Source organism: Larimichthys crocea, chromosome XXI, assembly GCF_000972845.2.
Source record: "Larimichthys crocea isolate SSNF chromosome XXI, L_crocea_2.0, whole genome shotgun sequence".
NCBI classification, from domain to species: domain Eukaryota; kingdom Metazoa; phylum Chordata; class Actinopteri; family Sciaenidae; genus Larimichthys; species Larimichthys crocea.
In genome coordinates this window covers 1147741-1175352 of record NC_040031.1, presented here as the reverse complement: position 1 = coordinate 1175352, position 27612 = coordinate 1147741, and the positions used below count along the sequence as shown (strand labels likewise).

Sequence of the window (27612 nt, the reverse complement as noted above, 5' to 3'; positions counted from 1 at the left end):
CATAGAATTACTTCTTGTTTAAATATTTTTTTTTTACAAGTCTGCTCTTTTGAAAAACTCCTTTTCTGTATTTCAATCTTACTTGAAAAAAAGAAAAGAAAAGTAGAAGAGACATGTGTACAGTTCGTCTCCTCGGCCTCAGGCACGGCCGCTCTTACCGGGGTCGTCGATGGGCATGACGGCTGTCACCAGGTCGCTCACACGTCCGTACAGACCGTTGGTGCAGACCGCCACCACCTGGACCACGTAGCTGGTGTTGGCTAATAGGTCATCGAGTATCGCCCCCTGGTGGCAAGAGAAGATATGACATCATCTTTGAAGAACCATGATGATGATCGGGCCCAGTGATGTAAAGCAAAGTATACTTACTACTATACTTACTTATACTAGTATAATTTAGGTGATAGATGGTTCTGGATGGAAAATGCATTACAGACTCATCCAGAATCATTACTGATATTAACTGATAATACTGATATTATGAACTTGATACTCTCTCTCTCACCACATCCTGGTCTCCATCAGTCAGGTATATAGTGGGGGCGGTGTTTTCTTCGTTGGCCAGTCGGTAGCTGACAGAGTATTTCTCTATATTTGCGTCGTAGACCGCCCGGGGCCGCTCCCAAGTCACCAGCAGGCTGCTGAGGTTGTGGGGAGCCGCCTGGATGTTCTCCGGCTCTGAACTGCACACTGATAGAAGACAGATGAGAATAAATTCAAGAATAAAAGTTGGGAAATATTCTTCAAAAGTTACAGTTTTTGTTGTAATCCTGCTGGTGGTTCCAGGAAACATGAGTAGAAAGTGACAGACAAGTCACAAAGTCAAAGACAACTCTGTCTATGAACAGACAGACACTTGAGACTTGGTTTTCCTGATCCTGATGAAACACTCAGACAACTGGACCCACTGGATTTCTAAACAGATGTCAGGCTCTAGTTGCCTTTCAGTGGACTGAAAGCAGCATGATGATTGTGACGATAAAAAACTAATTTTCCTTGTCTGCCTTTTCAGTGTTTAATACAGCACTTTGGCTTTTCAATTGTATTTATTTTTATTATCATTATTTTTATCATGATATTTTGTGTATCCAAAGAAGACTGGCAGATACTTTGTCTTAGCTAATGAAAAAACAAATACAGAAGAAGCAATAGAGTTGATGGGAGCGCTCTTTCGAAGTTATTCATTCTTGTGTTTTAAAGAGTCTTTTCTGATTCTGGGTCAGAGTTGAGATTAGAGCAGCAGAGATAATGCAGATGACAGACACTCTGTGGATTAACACAGATTAAAGGTTGAAGATTGATGACAAATAACCAGGAGGCTCCAAAAACATACATGTTCCTCCTCTGCTGAATCTGAGCTGAACATAAACCTCTGCTCTCACTGGTTAATCTTTATCCTCTATGAAGTCACATTATGTGTGAGAGCTGCTGAACTGGCAAGACACACACGTACTAACACCGTGAAGAGGAAGTTGACGCCTGTGAATGGCCACTTCCAACCACTAGAGGGCAGAGTGAGGCAGGAGAACAGTATTTATTCACTGGTTATACACAAAGTTTATAAAGCTGTAGTGATCAACCAAAGTTTCATCTTGAGTACTAAACCAACTACTTAATACTCCTTCCTGCTGCTGCTTCCCACAAAGATAGGATAGACCAGAGTTTTCTACCTTTTTATCTACCATGTTGTGTTTCCTTAAAATATAAAGCATATTTTCTAATATGATCATTTTGGTGCTCCCTCATGTGGAGTAATGTCTTTTGTATATACAAACTATTGTCCAAAAGGTTGGACTCACCTGCCTGATTTAAACAGGAGCAGGTTCCTGTTTCAGTACACAATAATGACTATAACAAAATGAAATTGTCAGGTTTGTTGTTTTAGTAAAGCTATAGATAGATAGATAGATAGATAGATAGATAGATAGATAGATAGAGAGTACTTTATTGATCCCCAAAGGGAAATTCTTTCGTTGACAGGTCATAGTTTAAACTCAATCTATCACTAAGTGACTGCAGAGGGTGCAAAGAAAAAAACATCAATATAACAAATGATCTTAAACTTTTGACACCTTCTATTAGGCAGTTTCTCCTTCTACAACCATTACTGTTATACACTACTACAACAATTACAAACTACCAGGACTGAGAAAAAATGGTGTTGTTGTTAAAAAGATACAGAGAAGTACAAAAAAGAAATAACGATGCTCTGGTCTCTAAAGCCAGATGAAGCCTTTCCAAAAACCACAGATCAATACCTCTTCATTACTCATTATCGAATACACCCACCGAGCGGAATGAAAATCGATGGTTTAACAAGCTGACCTCCTCCGGCTGACACTGAGATTTTATTTGGGTCACTGGAGTTCTATTCTTATCCCTCTGTCATTTATTTCCCATCACTTGTGATCCACTTGTCTCTGATCCATTTAGACATGATTTTAATAGCATTAACCTGAAATTCTTCATACTCGGGGTCACAGAGAGGCCCAGAAGCAGCCAGGTGAAACTCTGTACTAATGAGGAAAACGAATGTGTGTTGGCCTCAAATGTGCACACTCAAATGTGCACACTCAAATGTGCACACTCAAATGTGCTCTGAATCTGAATCTACAGTAAATCTACCTACAGTATAGGTATAATTAATACTGATAAAATGAATAAAGCATGACATGAGGAACTTAATCTTTAGTTGAATATATAATAGCATAATTATACCTGTTATACCTAGATGTTTTTTATCCATCCGCAGTTACGTTTTCTGGTGTGTGATGAAGACTGCAGCCTCATGGACCATCAGTGTAACTACAACATAAGATGCGTACCTGGTGTGAGGACCTCCTCCGTGCCGGTGTAGGAGGAGAACACCTGACCCATGAACTGCCGCTGCTGCTCCCTGTAGTTGTTCTGCAAGTAGTCCATCAGCATCACATATCCGGCCTGCTGCATCGTCATTACCTCGCAGAACATCTCCAGCTGCAACAGAGAGGCCACAACAACAACAAAACAATGTCAGCACAGTCAGATCATGCTGATGCTCCTGCAGTCACTTTGAGAAAAACAGCGATGAGTCAGACTGATGGCCCGCAGAGCCGACAGGAAAGCTGAAAGAAAATGTAACCTGCAGTCTGATATGAACCAAATTTCCAGCAGTGATAGCATTTTTAACTGAAGAGGTGAGTGTGTTTGTGATTTCTGCATTTTCTTTCAGAAGGAATCTTCAGAAAAACATTTAATGAAGCTATCTGCTGTTCAAAGGTATATCACAATATGAACAGGGGTGTATCACAGAGTACACACGCAGAGTATACCTACTTATTTTTCAGTCAGCGTTGTGTATACTCACTCCTTAATCCCTTGTAATGGTAAAGGCATGTGATAGTTGTCAAAATATCCTGAGTGAATGGATGAAGGAACTCAAAATGCATAATTACGTATTTGTCTCACTTGTCTGTGGGTCAGTGTTGCTAAATCTCTTCTGTGGTTCATGCTGATTTCATAATGATCCTCACTCCCTGATGTCAAACAGCAAGTTTAGTGACAGTGTGCAGAGCAGTCTCACATGTGCCTGTTTATAACACAGGGCAGTTATCCTTTGCTGGATGGAGGACATAAATTGAGATTATACTAAGGGGTCATAATTTCAGTGTACTTTTAAAATTGATTCTACGGAAAAGAGCGAAAGGTAATGAACTAGAGCAACTTCTAAAACCAGGAAGCCACAACTGTTGAAGTTACATAATGAAAAATGTTGTCATAGTGACAAAATCCAGAGGTCTGATTTAATGTACAATTTATTCTGGGTTCAGTTATCAGTTCAATCATTTGTTTGGTTGCTGATTACTTGTGAGTACTATAAAATGCCTCAAGTGACGTCTGCAAATGTGTTGCTTTTTCCAAAATTATATTTTAGTGAACAAAAACGTAAAACACAAAATCATTAAACTGCAAAAGCTGCAATCAAAAGAGTTGTTTATGATAAATGACGAAAGCATTAATCGATCATGGTACTATATAAAACTAACACAAATGTATGAATTTTATTTTAACACTAAATGGTTCCAGCACTAAAATAAAGTATGGTATAAATCTTTCACGACACACACAGCAGCAGTTCTCTGAGAGGTTTGGAAGTGAATGGGCGGGAACGACTCATGAATCACCCTAGAGTGGTCCTTTAATGGCCTCCGTACCTGTCCAGGTGAGTCACTTCCCTCTGGTTACACAACACTCATCGACTGACTTACGCAGCACAATCAAGCTCAGAAGCCATTAAGGCCATTTGATGTTTTTAAAGTCATTTAAAGCATTAAGCTCTAGCAGCTCGACCTGAACTGGAATGTGAACCAGCTGAGGCACGTCATAGAGGTTTGGGGAGGCCACGGAAAGACTCGAAACACCTGCGAGCGCCACTGTACAAGGTTCAGCATAATTTCTACAACCTGGAATGTGTGTGTCTGTGTGCACTTCAGCTTCAGATGGGGTTGAAAACTAGGTAAAAGTACAGAGTTATTACAAGTATTATGAGCTTATGAGTATGCAGACGACACAACAGTGGTGGGTCTCATCAGGGATAACAACGAACTGGCCTACAGAGAGGAGGTGAAACACCTGGTGCACTGGTGTGACACGAACAATTTAATCCTGAATGTCAACAAAACAAAAGAGATTGTCTGTGACTTCAGGAAAAATCTGCCGAGTCACACCCCCCTCCTCATCAACGACGCCACAGTGGAGCTGGTCAGAAGCAGCAAATTTCTGGGGGTGCAGATCACAGATGCTTTGACCTGGTCCCCTCACACCTCTGCTCTCGTGCAGCATCTGCACTTTCTGTGTCTCACTACTTTCTACAGAGGGACAATAGAGAGCATACTGACTAGCTGCATCTCTGTCTGGTTTGGGGCCTGCAATGCCTCAGACTGGAAATGTGTAGAGAGAGCGGTGAGGACAGCGGAGAGAATCATCAGGACAGCACTTCCTGCCACTGCTCGCAGATGCTGTCTGACCAGGGCTCAGTCGATCAGCAAAGACCCCTCCCACCTCCACCATGGACTAACCCCCCTCTCATACATATGATATGACTCTAGTCACTTTACATGGGCACTGTGAACTCTATTGAACTCTATTGCACTGAGAAACTGTTACTATCTGCACTATCATATTGTCTATTCACTGTTATAATACATCCTGCTGCTACATATAATTTTCTGTTAGGTGCTACATTTATGTAAATAAGTCACACTTATTTATTCTGTTTCTGCTTCTTTTTATATTTTATTCTATTTTATAATTTATATAATTTATATTTATACTGTTTTTACTTGTCTTCTGTTCTGTTCAATCTCGCTCAAATGTACATTGTGAATGTGCATTTGAATGACTGTCTGTCTAAGTCTAAGCTTGTGTTATTTATTCTGTGCATGATATTATTAATACTGATGCACCATGTGTAGTTTTAGAGATGGAGTTACTTCCAAATACTTTAAATACAGTTAGCTAGTTTAATCCAGTAGTGCTCAAGCTAATGGTCACCTGATAAATCTGAGCGGTCATGAGATGATTAATGGCAGAGGAAACTTTTTTAAAAGACTCTTGCTTTTTTTAAATAAAACTATAGTAAGGACGACACTTAAAATGAACACTCTCTGGTCGTCACTACTTCTAAAAGCTGTCTGTGCAGTTTTCAACAGGGCCGCTGCCAAAAGATCTGTCACAAACTGTACTGAGCTTGTTTTACTATTACTCCAGTAGATTACAAGTGTGGTTAAAATTGTAGTCTTGACTCTGACTGTGCTGTAACAGAAATAAAACACAGACAAAACTGCTTGCATCTTCCACCAATCTCCAGCCCAATGTTCTTATTTTTCTCTCTTGTGTTTTTAGGTGTCTCTGCCTTTCTATTTCTGACACTTGGACCATCTTGTTTGAATGGATGTTAAGGTACAGCTCCTAACAAATCTACATTTTTCCCATCTTACCAGAAACAATGCTCTCCCCTCATTCTCCTCAGCACACAAATTCTGCATGGCACCACTTCAATATGAAAAGCTGCTGTAAAGACTTTGGATTGGTTCTGCAATGCAGGTATTTAAAAAGACTTGTAATTAGTTTCCACCCTGTCGGTCCTCTGTCTCTATTGAGTGAAGTGTTTGGACGTCATGACTTGTCGATCAAACCGTGCAGTGAGCAGAGAGTTTGAGTGTGCAGAGTAGGGCTTGTGTGTGCGTGTGCGTGTGTGTGCGTGTGTGTGTGTGTGCGTGTGTGTGTGTGGCCTCCTGCCTTATGACAGCTGTGTGTTAAGAGTGAATGGTGAGAGAGTCTGGTGGAAAATGACGTCTGAGCCTCAACACGTTTCAAACTAAAACATTTCTGTTGAAAGCCTTTTGTGTGTGTTTATAGACGTTTGTCAAGTATACCTCTCTGTGTGTGTGTGTGTCCATGTGTTTCATCTTAAACGCCATAAAGATCTTTTGTGAGAATATATTTGTTGGACGTAATGACTGTGTCTGTATGGCTGTCAATCACTAGCAGCCCGAGGGCACACACACACACACACACACACACACACACACACACACACACACACACACACACACACACACACACACACACACATTCACACACAGCATGTCTGTTGACAGCCTGCTGTCTCTCTGCCTCACCCATCACGTGTGTGTTTCCTGAGCTCTGGTATGATAATTCCTCCTTTCAGCTCCTTGAACATGTTTCTAAAAGGTTGTTTACGGACATTTCTGTAATTGTGTCGCTTGGCTTTTCATCTCGAACAAAAAAGCCAAAGCTGACAATCACTTCTTAAAGGGCCACACTGGTGCTTAGACGTGGTTTATGGCCCTACACAGACTTTACAACACCACTGATTGTTTTTCACATTTCTCCCATCAGCTTTAAGAGTTTCTTTCTTTCGCAGCCTCAGGCACTTAAATCTGACACTCGCCACTTGCCAGTTAGGGAGATGTATTTGCAGTCTGATAGAGTCCTGTATTAAATTCTTCCTCCGTGCAGGTTATAACATTAGTATTTCGTGCACATGATGTTTCAGGAGGTTTCAGGGATCCCAGATGACACACTTATCAGGAATTACAATGGGAGTGCACCAACTCCTCTGACATAGAGAGTGCTTCTGCTAATGACATGAAGAAATATAACAATTTTATTAGATATATTATTAAGATTCAGGGAAAACAATCACAATTATCCAAGGAAAGGCCACTTGATGAAGGCACAAGAAAGTGACGCCTCATTCCTCACCTGTTCGTCAAAGATGGTCACTGTGTTCTTGAAGACGATCCACTCGACAGTCTCGCTGCAGGGCGGCGTGGTCAGAGAGCCGTTGTAGATGAAGTATTTCTCTGTGGAGTTCGGCAGGAGACCTCGCAGGGTGAAGGGTAAAAGCTCAGCACTCTTACCTGGACAGAGGAGAAGAGCTTTTTAATAAGCACAACAGAAGAAGAAGAGGCAAGAAAAGAGACAGAGGAAGAAGGTGACGTACCGTATCTGCTCACACTGTTAATACCGTCTATGATGGCAGCGTAGTTCACGTTCTCTTCTTGGCTCGTCTGTGAAAATTACAACCAACATAATTATCTCAAGGTGTTATTAGTAAATGAAAACTGTTCATGATTAAACCCCCTGCACATTTTAACACACACCAGGTTTAACATTAGAAGGTCAGAAATCACCGTCTTGAAACAGAAACGTGTGACGAAAAGAAAAATGATGGCGGAACATTTGGCTTTAATTTAAATCCTGGATCAACCCAACTGGAATAAAGTTCACCAGAGCGGGAAGTACAAACCTTTTGTGTGAGGGACCAACTAATCAACTATTAATTGATTATTCACCTTAATAGTTGCTGCTCTATTAGGTTGCTTTTAGCAAACCATTTATTTATTACTTTTAAATAGTTCATCTTCTCATCTTTTATAAACTCTTAATGGTAGCTCTGACTGTAGAAGTGCTACAGCTGACTCAATATGTGGATTTTTTTCTGATCCTAACATCATTTATATTAATTTTTTCAGTTAGCTGAGGTACTCTCTTGAAGTAGAGGTAATCTGCTCCGCATCTGCCATTATAAAAGTACCTCTAGTTTTGGGAATCTGTAAGTATTTATTTGGGTTGTAGTAAACATGTAGGGTCATGTGAATTCCTGGATGTCGGCTCTTATAGTACAATGACGGGCTTCATGGGAACAGAAACAGACTTTGATGTCAATCCAAAACACCAAAGTGGGCGTTCATCACCTAAACCAGTCTGACAGGAAATCAGCACAGAAATCCATCAGTGCCCTCTGTCTACATTTACACTGCATGCACAAATCAGATGTTTGTTTTTATTTTTATTATATGTTTTTTATTTGCTTGTATGACTCTTCGTTTTTCTCATGAGCAGCAGTGTGAGCAGTGCAAATCACAATTAATCTGATCTGACACTCTTGATTGATATTTGTCATAATTCTTTGCCGGCTCCTCACACACCATACGAAAGTCCCTTTATCTTTGTCTTGGCACACCAACTTGAAAATGAAATGACAAACATTTCTTTTTGTTTGTTTTGTTGGCTAGATCTCCATCTTTACCCTTTGTTGATAACAAACCACCGGCTTGAACTTTCGTCTTCATATTCTTACATTCTATGTATTCTTGTACCCATCTTCACTGGTGTTTTACCACCTTATTGCACAATAAAAAGAGCAAAATGAAATCATAAATGCTGACTTCAGTGGCCTGTTTACTTCTGTATGATAGTGTGTTGCGTGTGATCTCTTTGCTTTTATTTATGATTTATTTATTATTAATAATATTAGTCAATCTGTGTTTTAAAAGTCTCACTTTACTTCCATGAAGTATTATTTCTTACGATTTCTCTTCTTATTAGTATCCTAACTATTTTCCAAACTGTGCGAGATTACAGAAATACATTCTACTATGATATTTCAGAAAGGACAGAGAAAGTAGGCTACAGAAGTTAAATGCCATATAATAAAAACCCCATGAGATTCAAAAAGAGGACTTTTAGCTCTGGCCACTGCCCTTTACCAACAAAACCACCAGAAAGTCCAAACGATGGCCCAGTTATTGCTGGCAGAACACACACACACACACAAATAATTACAATCTTTTTTTGTGTTGGTTGGTAGTTTTCCCATCCTGCTCTCCACCCAACCTGCAGCCCAAACCACACACAGAGCCTACAGCTTCACATCAGACATTTTTTTCTGATTTTGTTCAAACATGACCTCTGTCGGTTTGAACATGCCAAACCAGCCAGAGGCAAAACGACTGCACAAAGCAAAACACAAGAAAAGACAAAGTCTGTATGACGAACCCTGACACTGAACATGAAAACACAGACAAGAGTTCGACAATGATCCTTAGCCAAAATATGAATCAATTCAAACACGGTGCATAGCCTACACTACTAATACCTCACTGAGGTATTACTATACTGGTGATAGGCTACCACTGTAAGACTCAGATTCATTCCCTCAGTCTGAATCTTTTCATCTGCACCAAAAAGTCAACCATGAAGTCATTCTTTGTTTTAAAACTGGTGAAATGGTCACCAACTCAAACGTATGTAAAAGAATAGGGCTTTTTAGACCATGCTCACAGTCAAGACCCCTGTTAGCTTAAAACACACAACTCAGAACATGGAATAGTTATTAGCTAAAATGTAACCGGCTTAAACCCAAACAGTTGGCCATGCCTTTTTAGGGATTATCCAATTTACTTAGGAAAGAGCTACAGTCAGTCAGATCTCATCAGATTGTATAGCAACTCAGATAGATAGCTAAAACAGTTTGGTCATTAGACACTTAAGTTAATGTACTAAATCAATTAAGGTCTAAAAGTCTATGAATTTTCTGAAGGTTTTTGTTCATATATCATTCATAGACTGCTTTTTTTATGGCTGTTGACTGAAAAAAACAATGAAACAAGAATTTTGAACATAACTTTATCCAATGTTCACATTTCTGTTCTGTAAAATGTATGCAAATTGGTGTTTCTTTAAATGAGATAGTACCTCATCTGTAAAAAATGCTTCTTATGTTTTAATGTGAGTAATCAACTGGACGTTTCATGGTGATATCTGTATCTGTAATCAAATTAGCAGCTCAACATTCAGGTTAGTTTTGCCTCAATCTTTTACAGTGCTAGCTTCTTTACTTCCTCTGCTAGTTTATTCTCTTGTTTCGTTTCTCTAATGCGATTTTAATGTCCTTTTCACTGTTATGGGAGACAACTGACAGACAAGCCTGTAAATGGATCTCAGTGTTATCAGGGTACATGATCATGTGCACACCTCAAACAGCACAGCGAGTGCTGTGATTCTGCCTCCGGCCTTGATGGTTTCATCTAAAGAGTCAAAGTGATGCGCCTCATAACAGTAGATCTGCATCTGTGGGAGAAAACAGAAGTATGTTAGGCTACAGTGGACAAAGACCAGCAGGTTCAGTCAGGTGTCAGCAGACCTACACTGTGTTTTCAATTTGCAACTTTGACTGTGAGAGTAAAGATTTGTTGCCACTGTTCTCCTTGTGAGTTAGTTACTGTGCAAAATTGACTACAGATAAACTGATTGTAGTTCCAGTTAATAATACTAAGAAAAATACTTTTGCCTCTTATTTTTTTAAAACGACCCACACACAATAAGTATAAACCTCTTCATTGAACATTAAACATTCCTGAGCTCAACATTTGTCATATATTATAAGATGTCTCACCTCTAGAGGGTATTTGACTCCATCCAGACTGTGTTCAGAGCCGTCTGAAGACGCATTGCAGCGCCCCCAGTGGAAGGTGATGCGTCCAACCTTGAACTTTGACCTGAGACCACCTCCGCTGACATAAAAGTCTCCATCCACATTGACCGCAACTGAAATCAGAAAAAGATAGACAAATGACAAAATGTGCTGCATTTTATTTGTTTAATTCAATCTGTGAAGAATCTTTACCACTAAGAACAAATCTGTCTACTGCTTTTTAAAGGATCGAAGTCTCAACCACAACACAGCTTAACCTTACTCTCTGAAATAATAAATGTACAGAAGATCAAAAGATGGGAGCCTGTAGACCATACAATACTCCACTGACACCTTTAACTATTAAACCAGGATTCAATCAACAAAGAGATCTTCTTCAGGTTGGTCTTTGTTTGACCTGACAAAAGGTCCCCTCGAGGAACGAAACCTTCTTTGATGATTTAATGAAGGTGGAGCATTATACAGTCCTTTCATCTTCTGTACTATACTGTACATCTCAGCTCACCACCGCCAAAGTAGAATGTCAGTATTGTTTGTACAGATAATGCATATTTTTCACGTGAATGTGCTGACAAAATTCAATCTTTGAGAAAACATCGATCATCTGAACGCTCAAGCTCTCGACACTCTCAAGACTCTGTTTGCGTTTGGTAGTTTTTTATTCTTTCCACCACTTTTATGTGTATGTGGTTGGACTCATTCATGTCCTCTCTGTTGTTTGTGGTCTGTGTGTTTCTCTAGCTCTATTATGTTTTCCTTTAACCCTGTCTAAAACCTAATTTCCCCTTGAGGGAGAACAAATATTGACTGAACTTGTCGCTGATTCACTCCTGTTGAAAAGTTTGTTTGCCCTGTATTAAGGCATGAACCGATCCATACGCTCCATCCATCACCTCTTTTTCTTCCATTCGTGGCTCAGTACACTCCTGACAGCCCCGGAGCATTGAAACAGAGCGTCTGGATGGCAGTCTGTGCCTTGAACCTACACTAGACTCATTTGTGGGCTGATAAAAACAGGTTTAAGTACTGTGGGCCTGAATCATGCTCAGATTGTCCACCAAACATCTCCATTTATAAAAGCCTTTGGTGCAGCTGGCGGACGAACAACAACTACAACAGAGTGCTTCTTATTTCGCTGAGAGTTCCGTTGCTAAGAAGCACTGGACCCGTCTGTTTGGAGCTTTTCGAAAGACGAGGCGGGATCCCTCTTGTCTACAATTTCACTTAACAATTACCATGAATGCTCACTGTAGGTTATTGTGTTTCACGCCACTTAGAGAGAGGAAATATATAAAAGGCTCTCGATCCTGTCAAATGAGAAACTGGTAACAGTATCCTTTACAATAGGACACCACTGTATGAGAAAAGGCCCTATCGTTCAGCATCTAACTAGGAGAAACTGTCATTAGAAAAACAGAAGGTCGCTACTTCAGGACGGAGAGGAAGGAGGGACAAAAAGGGGAGAAAGGAAGTAAGGAGATGTCCTTATATCGATGTAAGCATTTTTCACTGAACCTGAACCTGATGAATTTTTCTATTTACTTTCACTTCATTTATTTATGTCCAGGGTCATGTAAAGATGGTTAGATTTGTTTGTTTGTAAGTTTGCTTTCAGGGCTTTCTGCCAGAAAGCTGTGCCTCGTGTGAAACCAAAAGTCAACATTGACTTATTGTTTTACTGAAACCATGATCTCTTCCTAAACTTAACCAAATAGTTTTGGTGCCTAAATCTTACCAAACTAAAAACTTAAAAATAAGTCAGCTAAATATAAAAATACTGTGAAGTGGATCCTGATATATCAGACAATACAAAGTCAAGTGCCACAATTCTGAATCAAGTGAACAGTTGTGAGAATTTGTAAATCTATGGTTACCATCTAGACATGACCTATCCAAAATCATCAGTTTTTGGTCTCCACAAGCTCCTGAGGGAAATATCTGTCTTTTAAGCTGCTAAATGCTCCACTATGTTAACCAGCTAGTCTCTTTGTCTTCTGTTTCCTGTTGAACAGGTAGTAATCAGTGCCTTTTTACAGCTGTCTGCTGCTATGACACCATAAGAGAATGAACCAAAACAGTAAAGTTGTGGACCAGACAGATCAACAATGTGCTGAAACTCCCTAAAAAACTCTAAAAAGCTGGGAGGGAGCTGCAGATCCATCAACAGGTGACAGGGTCTTACCTGTCTTGCCATCATTCTTGATGGTCGTCCTGTCGGTTGTCAGGTGCTCCCAGCCTTCAAACTTCAGTTTCTGGTACTGCAGCTTCACCTGAGCCAGGTTCTCCTCGATGTTGATGGGAGACTGCTTGGCGTTGCTACAGGATGGATACTTCTTGGCCCAGTTGTTTTGGTTTAATGTTCCTGGAGGGCAGACAGAAACAAGTGGTGTTCAGATAAATCTGTTTTTGGATCATCCAGTTTGCTGGTGGGGAGCTCCGAAGTTGGCTTCTGAAAAGACAACAACTGGAGGCAGAAAATCAAACCTAGAAGACAAATGTTCAGAAAAATAGATGTTTTGGAAAAACAATGTGACATTGAAAGTTTTTTGTCATTAAAAAATGTTTCATTTGAGCAGACGATTCTCAAGTTACCCCAGCTTCCTAAAAGCACTGTAATGCATCAGAGAACGGTATTAACAACAGCTTACTCTCAACAGGTCTCAACTGCATTCCTATATGATAATTTCTTTGGTCGTCTATCTGAAGCACAGTTTTGAAGTAAAGTAAAACTACAATGACTGTCAGAAAGGACATACTGTATACAGACACAACACAAGAAATGATGAAAATGATGTGATGTGAATCATATGCTATGACCTTCACAGTCACCAGATCCCCCCTTTGAGGATAATATGAGGGTATTTGTTTTACAGAGTATCACAGACATCAAGGAGCACTGAAGCTGCTCTGGAGGATTGTGGTGGAACAGCTTGGTTTGGTTTCATGTTTGGTTTTACTTTCATTTCTCACCCACAGTTGTGTGTTCACTCTGAGTTTCTTAACTTTATGTGACCCTTGACTTTGTTTTTAGGACCCTAAGTTCTCACAACCCCAACAATCAGACAACTGTCAAGTTGGATAAGGTGTAATCATGAAAATTATTTTCAGAGCATGAAGAAAACAGAATTTAACAATTATATGACAACTGTTTTGACAACTATCCAGCTGCATAATCCCCATAGGCAACAGGGAGGGAATTCCTTCAATTTCAAGTTCACTGGTTACACTGAACTCACTGATTTACAGGGCAGGCAATTGTGGGGATGTTGTACTGGACTGTATTATATTCAGAGGTGTTTCTAATCGACGGGTGCAGTGCACAGCTTTTTAGTTACCAATAGTGAGCTATAAGCCAATTTAAATCTGTAGTCACTGGATAGGAAATAGACAGAAGAATCTCCATAAAAGCGAAGCAAAGTTTTCTTTAAAACCTGACTGAAATCAATACATCAAGTTATCTGAAATAAAAAAACAAAACAATGTACCCAACGTCGGTAGCTGTCGCAGGTCTGTAATAAGACTACCTGCCTGTCTACCTTCCTGTGCACACTCTGTGTTATGTGTTTTGGGACTTTGGAAGATGGCCTGGAGCCGGTGGGTGGGATTTTCTCAGTTGGATACTTTCAAAATCTAGATGTCTCTTGGTTTCTCCCTGCTGCCTACAGCACAGCTTTAGGAAAACTAAGACTGTAGTATAAAAACACTATTACAAAACAGTACATAATCACTACAACAATAAGTCACATCAAGTGTTTGTGGTTATCCGTGACTAGTTTAGCCATGATTTCATATTGCATATTACTGCAGCACTCTCACATGTAGCTTATTACTGAGCCTACCAATGCAATAATTGCATTACACCCTGCTTTTACCGATATTTATACAAAACCATACACCTTATCTACCACCCAATTCTGTTTCTATAAGTGCAGATCTTTTTTCTGCAACTTCATTAATCCATTTTCAAAGTTACTACTGTATTGTGTTCATGACACATTTTTATTGTTATTGTAGGCCTATTTGCTGCTCATTCTAAAGCTTATTCTTGTAGTAATACTTAAAGGTAAGTCAATTGAGCATATCAACATTTTATTCAAAGTTGGTGTTTGTTTGGCAGCTGAACAGTAAAAGTGAATCAAACTCAAAATGTAAGATGAAAAAGAAACTTTACTATAAATATATTGTATGTGCATTGTTATGTCATAGTGCAGGTGTTGTCACTTCATTAGGTGGACAAACTGATAAAGTGCAGACTAATTGTGTAATGACCGCTTACAGGTGTGCTGCTCTGGGAGAGCTAGCTATGAGCTAACGAGCTTATGAGGTAATAACCTCCAGCTGTTCTGCTGCACTCTTAATGGTAATATCAGCTCACTTTCACTCTTACAGCTTTTATAAAGGTCAAAGGCCAATATTTTCAATGCTTAAGCGTTCCTTAAATACAGCCTGCAGCTTTCTGCTAACAACAGCTGCACAAAAAAAAAGGTTCAGCATCAGGTTCCTTTTTTACTTTCAAACACAAAGAACAGGCTGACATGACAGATGACATGAATACAGTATGGAAAGTGTTATAGTCAAGAATACAAAGTATCCCTCACAGAGAAGTTGACTCACGCCTGTGACAGCTGTACCCAAGTGTAACCCAGCAGCTCATACACAAGTCAAACTGATCTACAACCACAGGCTTTATGTTCCATTTTTATTGTAAACATAATCTGAGCAGTATGTGAGGTTTGACCAAAAAAAAAAAACCTCACTGTTCTGCTCATATATTCCACTGCTGTGACTACGGTGTGTTAGGGGACTACATGGAGATTTGTTCACATCTGCTCAGAGTTACAGTCTTCACTGGGTGGACGACAACATCTCTGAGAGTGACAGAGTCGCATTTAATAGACGAAATACAGACTGAAAAGCTGCTCTGTGTTTGATTTACTTTAAGTGTCTGTTAACAGCAGCAGCTGGACAGCTTCAGTCTATGTACATTATGTGCTCAGTGATGGACGAACATAGTGAAATATCATTTCAGGCAACTCTACGTATGTTTATATGCTGCTGTATCCTCTAGCTGAATATGTATTTGCTGCCTGGATTATATGGAGGAGGTGGATGGTTGGATAAAGCTCAGGACTTTGCCCTGTTTACATTCTTCATTTCAAGTGTCTCGTGTTTGGATAAAATCCAGATGAGAGTTAAAACACTTTTTCTGACAAAAAATGATCAGTTAAGTTTTAACAATAACAGTTAAGCAGCTAGCTAACAGCTAACCTAAAACACATGGATGAATTCAAACCACATAGGGAAAAACTGGTCTGGAGAGTTTTTATGCAACAGATCCTTTTCTTGCTGTTGAAGTTATTTTTGGAAATTGAATGCAGACAAAAAGATCTTTGAGTCACACCTTGCAGCAGTTTTTCCTTCCTCTTTTTCCCCATTAAAGGTACTTTAAAATGCTCCAAATGGTTCCTTTGCAACAATGTGACCTGGTTTTGACGTAGAGACAGTTTTGTGAACCTGTAAAAAGTAACTAACCTAAAACCTACCTACTAAACTACTTAGTCAATGTCTGGCCAGCTCTGCCTGGGTAGGACTTCCACTTTTCAGTTTTTACATCACCCACCTATGAAATACATAAATGATCCAGGATCAGATAAATTCTATGCCTCTGTATGATGGTATGTAATGAAAAAGCTGGAGCCGCTTCAATAAAACAGGGTTGCTGTCTGTTTCGATGGTGTCAGATTAGGTGTTTATGGAATTATAAATTCCATCATCGCTTGCTGTTCATGACGTGCATGACCAGGAAGGAGGCGCAAGGGACTTCCAGGAACAACAATGTAGACAAACAGTGTCAATGTGTATTATATTGGCTGCCTGATCTTTGACTAAGTGCTGTAATTTGTCTAAACAGAAGTTGATGCTTTAGTTGCCAGGAGTGGCTCTGGAATAATCATAGTGATTATCATCGTTTGCTTATTAAAACCTGTTCGCAGCCATATGTCAACGAGTGCAAACATTTTTCCACTACACTACAATAAAGACCATGATTGGAGACACTGAAACTTGGAATAGGTACAAGAGCTGCGTTTACAATAGCTTTAACTTTATTCTAGACCAGTAATCATGCTCAACCTGCCTGTATCTGCTTTAATATTGTACCTCAATTATTTTTCTGTTCAGTTTCTGACTGTTCAAGTTATGTTACTAAGAACATTGTGTTGGTTAAAAGAACCCATCTTTGACAACATACGCTGAAAAAAAGTTCTGAATTATCAATTATGGAGTAGCACTATCAGCAAGCCACCCACATTTAACAGTTCTTTATGCAATATATTTCTAAAAAAATTGGACTTTTAAGAGCGTTCATGAAGCCGTTTTATTCTTCTAAAACAGACGCTCCAACAGAAAATATGCCAGATGTTCAGTGTAATGAACTGCCTCAGTTTATTTGCAGATGTTTGCAGCTATTTTACTTTAATTATGTGTTGCAGTGTTATTTCAGCCAGCTGGTGTTGTGTTTGTTAGCAGGTACACAAGCGATCACATGACTCTCTGTCCTCGCTCTGATTTGCTATCAGAGCTTCTTCCTCCAGAGGACAAAGAGCCCAACCAGGTCAGACAGGCTTCTGGGTCAGGACGGATATTAACATGTCAATGGAGCACACACGCACACACATACACTGACTTAGGTCACTTTTGCTGTTGTGTTTTCTGATTTGTTGTTGTTCATTTAAATATTACATTTACTTTGGAAAGGTACCAGGCATTTGACTCGGATTAATAAGGCTAAGAACTACACTACTTCAAACTATTTTGTCCACTGCACTGATCAATACCTGTGATTTTATTTCTGATCTTACCACACCACAGCTGATACAACTGCTGGTTCTGAGGACAGTGATATTCATAACAGAGGTCAGAGTCGATGTGGATTGAATGGATGGAGACTTCAGAAGCACTTAAACCACTGACACTTCACTTCTGCTATTATTTTTGGGATAATAAACATATTGGGGATGTAAACCAAACTGTAAGCAGATCAAGACTTAAAAGGCAATAAAAGTCACTTCTAAGAGATTAAACGATAATTTGTGTTAAAACTTAATTTTAAATCAAACCTCTCTCATAGCTTAATGGACTTTGTTCTTTATTGTTTTTTAAAAAAAGAAAGAGTCACAAATGTAAATTTACCCCTTGAAGCCTAAATATTTACCTTCTCTTTCCTTTTAAGTAGCTAGTTAAAATTAGTTTTCCCATTATGTCGATCTAACACAAACAGTATATGTACATTATTCTGTATCATGTTGTTACAGATACTCTTTGAAGCTATATGATGTTTACACTGAGTGAAATATTATAGCCCAGGACTCGTGTTTTTATGGCTGCACAGTTCCACTAAATGGAAGTATTTTTGACATCTTGTACATCATTTTATACACGTTTCCACAAAATGTAGTCATGTCTGGTACCACTGGGATCTTCATTAGAATCTGAAATAAAATTATGTAAGCTTGAACTAAGTTTAGATCAAGAACATGACGAAATATGGAGAAAGCCAAGGTACCATATGTTATAAGAGGAGAGATATCAAATATTTTATTCATGGCTTTGAGTCTTTACCCTTTGTCTGCTTGAATGCAGCAGCTCATTGTACAGACGCACAGATCTAAATCTGTCCTGGATATAAACAGAATGTTTCTGTACGTCAAAGGTAGCGTCATCCTGCTAAGACTCTACATTCAAACTTCATGGACCTTAATCTGTTACTATAACAGTCTCCATTCCCCCGGTTTCTGGCTTTCCACCAGATGTTGAACCTAGCTGCAGGGATTTCATTTGTTTATGACTTTGTGCAGCAGAACAGTAGAAAAAGGGACCTCCTACAACTGTTGCCACAAAGTTGGATGTCTAAAAACTGCATGCTGCAATATTAAGATTTCCCTTAACTGGGACTGACAGAACCCGGCAGAAAAAACAGACCCAGATGAAAGTTAACTATTGTTTATCCATGTTTTTACCCTGTGCAGTGCATCTCCACACTGAAGAAGACCACACAAGCAGTCTACTATGACGTCCTCAACAAATCGTCAACATCATTGCTCATGTCTCCTGTGACGTTTGTGGTTATTTCACAGTTAAGGCAACAAGAAAGCAAGTTCAGAAAAGCAAACAGTTGTTAAAGCTGCTGTCCATTCACATTAAAAGGGTGGGGAGAGTCTATTCATGCTGTGTATCATTATCTGATACCAGATTCAGACTGAAAGGTATGAACTTCATGGACTGGAGTCTCAATGACATGAAAAGGAGCAAAGAGAAACAAGGTAAGGATAAAGTGCTTCCACAGCCACGAGAGGACATGAATACAAACACAACTTATTGTCATTAACTATGGAAGAATTATTCTATCTTTATTCAAGAGCGTAGATTTTCAGTTTAAGAGCATGATTTCTTCTTCTCGTGCTCACTTTTTGTGCTGACACTCAGATTTCTGCTGCTTTCTTTCAAAATGTGTGCTTGAACTCAAAAATCACATGCTTGTGCTCACATTTCTTCTTCTTGGACACAAACATTTTGCTCACGCTCAAATATGTCCTGTGTGCGCTAAATGCCTAACATTAACTGAGATTTTAAAAAGACATAATAGGAGGGAAATATCAACTTTGCTCTGTGCCAATGAAAGATGCTTGGTAAGCCGGGCCCAGCAATAACATGACCTGACTTCATTGCTAAGATGGTAAACTGATAAATTTGATACATTATAGGGTATAATAACCCTTACAAAAGATCTTGGACCACAAACTAAATAGTTGGCTACAGTTGAGTGTAAATGATAATATTCATGCTTTAAATTTAACAGCCGGTGTTTGGACAAGCTACTTTTAGTGAAATGTTAAAGGCCGCAAACCAAATAGTTGTAATAGCTCATTCTGTGATAGAAAAATGACCTTTTTTTATTTTATTTTGATTAAATGTCAAGTGTTTACTATGTGGAGCTCTCTTCAATTCTGAAAGCTTCTTCTGTTCCAGAGATCAAACAAACTGTGTGTGTGTGTCTGTGTGTGTTTATATTCAAATGCAAATCCTAAAATGAGAATAAAGTGGGTAAAATTGGATTCATGTGCTTCAACAAAGAAGAATATCATCGTTTCCCTGAGACATTGGTGTTTGAACTACTGTGTAGAAGCTGAAGTAACACTGAATTGTACTGGAGGGTTTTAAAGAGTTTGCTGATGGTGGAGAGCAGCAGCAACCCTCCAAATATGAGTCTAAATCTCTAGTGATGCCTAGTTTGTCTTTTTCAAATGATTAGTTTTGACAAAAAGCTACATTGCAGAGAAATTAGAATACGGTCTTGATACCAAATGTCTACAGTCTCTGAGTATGACACAAACAATGACATTCAGATATTCTTAGAGCCACAGCAGTAGTGGAGCTAAAATATGAAGTCTATGGGAGCATAAATGGTATCATGACATATCATGGCAATTTGATCAGCAGTTGTTGATATATTGAACTCTGAATACTGGAGTCACCACTAGCAGAACAAGGGGGATGTTTCTCAAGGATTTGTGGTCATCCTTTACACAGTCCAGTTGAGGCCAACCATGACATTTGGCTAGGGATCTTTGTTGAGTCTCCCCTCCCTTCCCCGTCTGCTGTATCTGAGGAGGTTCAGGGGGGTTTTGCAGGCTTAATTCTAATTCTTAGCACAGAGATAAATATGTATATATATATTAAGCACGACTAGATATAGTTAAATATACTGTATGTAGATATTTCATGTATGATTTCTGAATTAAAAAACAAATACATATAAATGCTCAAAAGCCTCATAAACTACTTCCCTTTCATACAAAATCAGTGAATTTATTATATGAACATAAGTGCTTTATGTCTCTCGCAGACTTCACACCATAGCTTCTACAGCTCTGAGGTCAGCATCTATTGAATATCATCAGAGCAGAAACCATAATGCTAGCAGGTCACACAAGGAGGACAACACACATACAATAGATTCATGCACACGCACACACACAACTTACTGTACACACACAAAAGCAATATTTCTAGGAAAGTTGTATCCTGTGTTACAATTCTGGGACTTCTGTATAGATATATAGACTCTTAGTCACCTCATGACACTAACATTTTCCTTTGATGACAAACAACCTCACCAAATTGCCCTCTTAACCGCCTGGCTGGACATACTGGACATTCAACACTTCTCTGACTTAAACAACAGTCCAAATAGTGTGCATGCTGAGATCCACTTAGGTCCCTTTGACGATGTCGAGCCTGGTCTTTTAATAGGTATGAAACAAAAGTTCCAAACTTCAGCTCCAATTTATCAACAACACGGCTGTTTGGGGCTGGATATCATTACTTGATACCATTAAGGTATCGTTTGAAATAACACAATATCAAGTTGTTTCTCCAATCAAACAATATCTGCATTCAATTATCTTTGTACCCATATCTAAAAAAAAATGACTGATTTTCCTTGGAGCCAATCACCGCAAGCACTCTTTGATTTAAAGCAACATGTGATTGGTCCACTACTGCAGCTAGTAGCTAGCAGCTAGCGGTTACAACATCATATAGTCTGTGGCAGTGGCGGCTGGCTAATAGAGGGCGATAATAATAAATCATTCATATTTTCAATATTTGTGTGTTTAGATAATGTTATACATACATTAATATGTGAAAACTATGATAGAAAGTCAACTGCACAGCAATATGCTGTCCCTTGTCTGCATGTCTCAGCTGCTCTGGGGCGCTGGAGAAAACGCCCCGAGGAGGCGGGTCTATGAAGCAGTTAAACCAATCGCTAACTCAAGGTATGAACGTTTGACATACGACTTACGCCATATCAGGTATGCCTCTTGTGTTGCCTATTAACTACCGGCACTGTTTCATGTGCTCAACAGTGCAGCTGATCACCTCTGTCACAGGGGACACTGGTTTAAAGTCAACAGCCTTTCCAACATGTTCTGCTTTATTAGAAATTGATAACAAGTTCTGTTTTACATGTAAAGCTTGTGATTGTGCAGTGTTTGATTTTGTATATTTATGTATATATTGTATATATACCATTTTGTTTATATTGGCATTAAATAGTTAATTATTATTTCACAGAGCACTGGTATCCTGCAGTTTGTATTAAATTGTATCGTGATGGGATGGTTTCTGAAACTGACTGAATATGGCACAGCCCCATCTAGAATATTTTTAGTGTGTTGAGTTGCCAACAGAACATGATGAAGTATCACATCAAACATGAAGAAAACTTCAGGGTGGACAGGTACACCCAGCAAGGCCAAAGGCTTCTTTGACACCAGATATCAACTGAAGAAAAAGTAGTGTTGGCATCACTTTAAGGGTATTGGTATTGTAGCTACTAGACTAACAAACTGTACACAAAATAGAACTACATTCTACCTTTGCTCCACAGCAGCATTCCACTGAACACCAAATATACATTTGTTTTCAGCTAAATAAGCAAAGTGTCACACAATAAACACAGAGCCTTTAAGTCACTTCAATCAGCACCAAGATGTCATGCTCCTGATGACTGACTGAGTCTTGTGTGCACACAGGTTAACCACATGCAGGGAAAGTAATCTGATGCAGCTGAAAGTAGTCTTTGCAATGAAGTCATTTTTATTAAAATTTTGTCACCTGTGTGATTGTTACATAACATGTAATGTTCATGTGTGACTCACCTGCGTACGACCAGTCGATGTCTTCTGAGAACTTGCGTTGATTTCTGTATGCATATCCTTCAGCTGCAAGAGAGACAAAGAGAGATGGTCATTTTAAAATGTTTATATTAAGTATCAATGACATGTCTGTTAAATTGGATTGGATTTACTGCTGCAACAATATCATAGTTCATAGCTATCATGATGCTAATTTTCAGAATCTTTGTCTCTAATGATACATTCAATCAAAGTGTCTATTTATGCCATTAATGACCTATAAATTCAAATTAACTCCACAGATTACAGTTTAGGGTGCTATAAGGTCAGAAAAGGTTTTACAGAATGAATGTAGTGAGACAAATCTCGTTTTAAATTCCTAAGGTGACTCGTGGGTTGGACTTAAATAGGTTTTATAGTCTGACTGTCTGTGTAACAGGTTTGATTTTATTTGTTTTCTTGTCTGACACAAAGTCACCGCTAAGGTTGCATTGAACAGCTGCCAAAAACCTCACAAAAACCAACACATCCTTTTGACTATCCAGCAGCTGAAAACAGCCACAGGCCGAAACAATTCAACACAAAGCTGCAGAGGATCAGTGATTCACTTACAACTTTAAGGGTGACCTTGTTTGTCATGTTGAGTTTTGCTTCCCTTAAATTTCGATAAACCCCTTTCATGGTTTCAAATCTCAACCGCTTAAAACAGATTGAGTAAAAATTGCCCCACTCTGTTTTACCACTCCGAAAAACAGAAATGTTCTTACTTTCTCACATCGGTCACATCTATGTACTTTGTTTCAAACCTACTATCAACATATCCATGTTGTTAGTGATTTACTTGATATTTAAGCAACAAACCTGGGCCCATATTTGTGCTGAAGTGTGTATAAGTATGTAACGCGAGCTCAAAAGAAGTCAATGTTGACTTTTGGTTTCACATAGGACAAAAATATGTCTCATGGATAAAAGTCCTGCCTTTATGTAACCTGTCTATCCACACAACTTTCTCTATATGTGAACTTTCTTGCTCTTTAAATTGCATCACCTGACTTCAACAGCACATCAAAATGTAATGTACCTAATGTATCCAATGTAATGTCAGACGGGAATGGGAACCAATGAAGTGTAGAGCCACTGACCAAGTTGCCATATTTGACATCTTGGGCAATTCCTCCAATAGCTACCAGCTTTTGTTTCAAGAAAACTGGCTGTATTGATGTCAATGAGGAAACCCCAATCTTTGCTCAATGAATACAAAGTTAATACAGTGTTTTTAGAAAAGGCTGCATTCTCAGGTAATAATTTTACTTCTTATGTCAGTCTGAGTTGATATTTTATTTTGTTATTAGTAGAGTAGAAAGAGATATAAGAAAGGGCACGTGGACTGGAGCTTGGGGACATTGTAGTTCATAGTCGGTAAAACTTGGTAGAGGTCCCCATGTTGCCCCCACAGAGGAGTAGCTTATGTACTTGTCTGACAGGTGTACCAACCTCTTATACCATGTAGACTCGCTTTTTTGGTCATATTTGGATACATTGGCCAAACTGTAGACCCTACGGCCAATTTTCTGCATAATCTATTAAAAGCAATGCTTATACAGCTCATATCCTCTTCCTCTCAGCCTTTCTGATTAACTCGGTTCACTTGGACTCTCACTCATGTATATAATGAGAGGCCTCTGTGGTATGATGTCAGGAGGTGACATCATTAACCCAGACGGCTGTCCAGGCATCTGTCACATTTATGAAGTAAAGTCGACGCCCTGAGGGGCCGTTAAAGAACAGCACCTCATTACCACAAGACAGCACCGATGGCCTGACTGAGAAACAAAGAGCAGAGGTCACATGACACAAAGAGGAAATAAAGTGACTTGATGAGGTGTGTTTTTACAAGCAGTCATGATGCTGTGAAAAATGTTGGGAATTCATTGATGGAATTTCTTCCGAAGTGACAAACATGCACTCACATTTGAACTGTAGTTCAGGCAGCAGATCACAGTGGTGATCATTGTTTGAACGCAGCCTAAAAATATGTTCACTTCACTACTTGCCAGCACCTTTCTACAAACAGAGCAGTCTGATTCACAGTTAATGATCAATATATCCATTGTAACTTGCTAAAAAGTTGTATAAAAAGACATGGGTTGGCTGAGCAGTGGCATACAAGTCTAAAATCACAACAGTAAAGAGAAGTCTTAAAAGAACCCCACAGATTTATCATTGCATCCCCATAACATTGTCGGACTCGTGATGCACACGCAACCCAACCGCCAACAGTTTGGCGGGAGATTTGGTTGTGTTATGCTAGTAGCAGCTAATGAAGCAAAGATGAGCAGCGGCTACAACACTACAAACCACCAAATTTGGTTCATTCTTGGAATCCTAAGCAACCTAATATTGTATGGTGTATGAATAAAAAAGCTATTTAGCATGTCACAGCTATGTATTTTAAGGACCTGTCATGTCATTGAGCTCCATTATGGCCCATTTTATGTGTTTTGGACATCTAGGAAAGGACTTGATTACAATAGTCACAAACTATGATGTAGTGGTGCTGTGGTTAAGTTTAGACCACATAATTACTTGGTGAAGTTTCTGAAAAGATCATGGTTTGGTTCATGGTAGGTACGTTATTTACGATGAAGTGAAGTTACAAAGGCTAATGTAAGTTAAGTTACGCTACATAAGTGATATGGGACATGGACAGCAGTCTCCTGGGTAAAATCCTGTGTTGGTTTAACCCAACCATTCTCCCCATATGTGAACTTGTCATACTATCTTACATGACATATTATCTCTATGACATTCACATAAAATAAGACTAAGAAGATACTAAAATAGCATAAAATTAAAATAGCAACTGAAGCTGACTGATGCTGACTCAAGTGACATCACTTGTGGACATTTTAAGACTTCATCCATCTCCCTCTGGAGACAGTAACTAACACACTATACTTACATATTATATTACTACATATGTATGTGTATTCCTCTACACCGACTTTGGTGTGTAAAATCAGTGGAGTTTTTTCTTAATGCTGCAGCATATGATAATATTTTATACAACACTGTTGTTTCAACTTTGACTCAGCTGTTTCTCTTGTTTAAACATGACAATGTCCTTGAACAAAGCTGCTCCATAAAGAAATTGCTTTCCTAACATGAGTGGCTGCCCAGAGCTCTGACCTCCAAACCAAAACATTTGACATGATCAGCCAGACCTCATCACCCAGCATCAGTGCTCACTCACTAATGCTCTTGTCGCTTGATAGGATCAAAACCCTGCAGCAGGTTCAACATCTGGTGGATTGTCCACATACAAATAAAGAATGTACACACAAACCTAATGTGTTGGTTTGTATATTGAAGAGTCTGTCTACATAACAACTCAAATATTATTAATCCTCCATATGAACCAAAATGTAATCAATGTTACAAACTTCAAACCAAGACAATGACATCAGAAATATTAGTGTTTAGAGCCTCCTCCCCAAACATTTATTTCATGGCCCTGTTTGTGGTGGGTTCAGTCTTAGTCTGTGCTAAATTAGGAGAAGAGGTCTCCTGCTGTGTGGTGTTTATTCCTTCTGGCCTCTGGATGATAGTGGTCTAATCCTGGATTATGTGTTTGACAGTCTGCAGCACCTTCAGTTCAGCTCCTCAGTATGAAGATCTTTATATGAGGCCTAAAGTTCTCATGTAAAGCAGGCGTTCTCCAGGCAGGCTGCCAGTAATTTGACTGCTTTAAGACCAGAGTAACTGCATTAGATTAAGCCAGGATCAGATAGGACATTAAAACCTCCTGCAGGGGGATTTTAATGTACAGAAGAACTTCAGAAGAGCAGATGGAATGATTTTCTATATGGTTCAAATCAATAGCAGGATGAAATGAGAAATAAGACAATGAATATGGCCTGTATGGAGAAAATATCTTTAATATATATCTCCTGTGTGGGATCAGTTGGCTCTACCATGACTAAACACATTTACTCAAGCACTGTACAATTTTAGATTTATTTCTTTTCTTCCATTGTTTCTTTATATAACTCCACCATATTTCAGAGGGAAATGTTATAGTTCCCGAACCGGCATTCTGTCATAGGCTTATTATTCATGTATACACTGTATAATGTTGCTATAAAGTTTTGAAAAAGTGAATATAACTAACAGGATTATGTGGTTCCCTCTCAGAAAGACTTTTTCACCCTACACACCGGCCAATAAAACTTTACTTAGTGCAATAATTGTTTAATTGTTGCGGGCTATGCTGAACTTCCTGTGAGACTCAGTTCAGGGAAAACATTATTCATTCTTTCCTCCAAGAGAATAAAGCTTTTCTTGTTCCTCTGGTGTAGTGGAACGTCACAGCATGGTCCAATCTTCCATTTCACTTTAGGCTAAGTGTAGAAATCTTAATCTCTAAATCTAAAGAAGTTAAAATGTACAAACATGTTCAGAGTCCAGCAAAGAAGACTCTGTTAGACTAAACTAAACTTTTGTGTCTGAGGTATAAAAGACTGACAGAGCGCCAAAGTGGAACTAAACCTCCCAATGAGGCAGAAACGTGCTCCCTGCCACTTTCCCATGAATCATTGCATGACCATACATAGAGAATGAATGTGATTTACTGCTATGCATTCCTGCTGTGTTACAGCTCTTGCTCGCTTCCTTCAGAAAGCAGCAATAAAGAAACCAAGAGACCGGCAGGAAGAAGTGACATCGTTTGTCTCGTCCTGATGTGTCTTTGCAGTCGCCTCGCCCTGGTGGTGTTATTCACTCTACTGCGTTCACTTAATCACTGACCTCAAACACGCCGACTATGCCGGGGTCACGACCTCTAGTTTAAAGGTCGGAGGTGAGAAGTTCAAGTAACAAGAAGCAGCTTTCATTTCCCCCACGGTCAAGTGATTTTGTTTCTACATCATTATCACCACAGGATGGAGGTCGCCTGTTCGGCTCTAACCTGACTGTGCCAGGTGGTTTGTTACACAGAACCATCTGGTAATTTGTCATCAGAACCTCAAATCAATGGACCATATGAGAAACCATATAAAGAAGTCATCTACTCCTCCTCCTGTGACCTCGGAGTAGTCAGGTGGGTCAGAACAGAGAGGAAGCTGTGAG

The 27612-nt window shown here is 39.2% G+C and overlaps 1 protein-coding gene across 5 annotated transcripts in view; it reads right to left on the bottom strand.

The window, feature by feature from the left end:
• ptprz1a (protein tyrosine phosphatase receptor type Z1a) overlaps positions 1-27612 on the bottom strand; it is an 82781-nt gene that overhangs the window by 29570 nt on the left and 25599 nt on the right. For all 5 annotated transcript variants that reach the window (XM_019267647.2, XM_019267650.2, XM_019267651.2 and 2 more), the window contains exons 2-10: positions 22510-22572; positions 12969-13148; positions 10748-10899; positions 10327-10422; positions 7511-7577; positions 7270-7427; positions 2826-2976; positions 506-690; positions 159-285 (exon numbers count right to left, since the gene is read on the bottom strand). In XM_019267647.2, the coding sequence (XP_019123192.2) occupies positions 159-285; positions 506-690; positions 2826-2976; positions 7270-7427; positions 7511-7577; positions 10327-10422; positions 10748-10899; positions 12969-13148; positions 22510-22572 (1179 nt within the window). The remainder of the gene's footprint in view (positions 1-158; positions 286-505; positions 691-2825; positions 2977-7269; positions 7428-7510; positions 7578-10326; positions 10423-10747; positions 10900-12968; positions 13149-22509; positions 22573-27612) is intronic.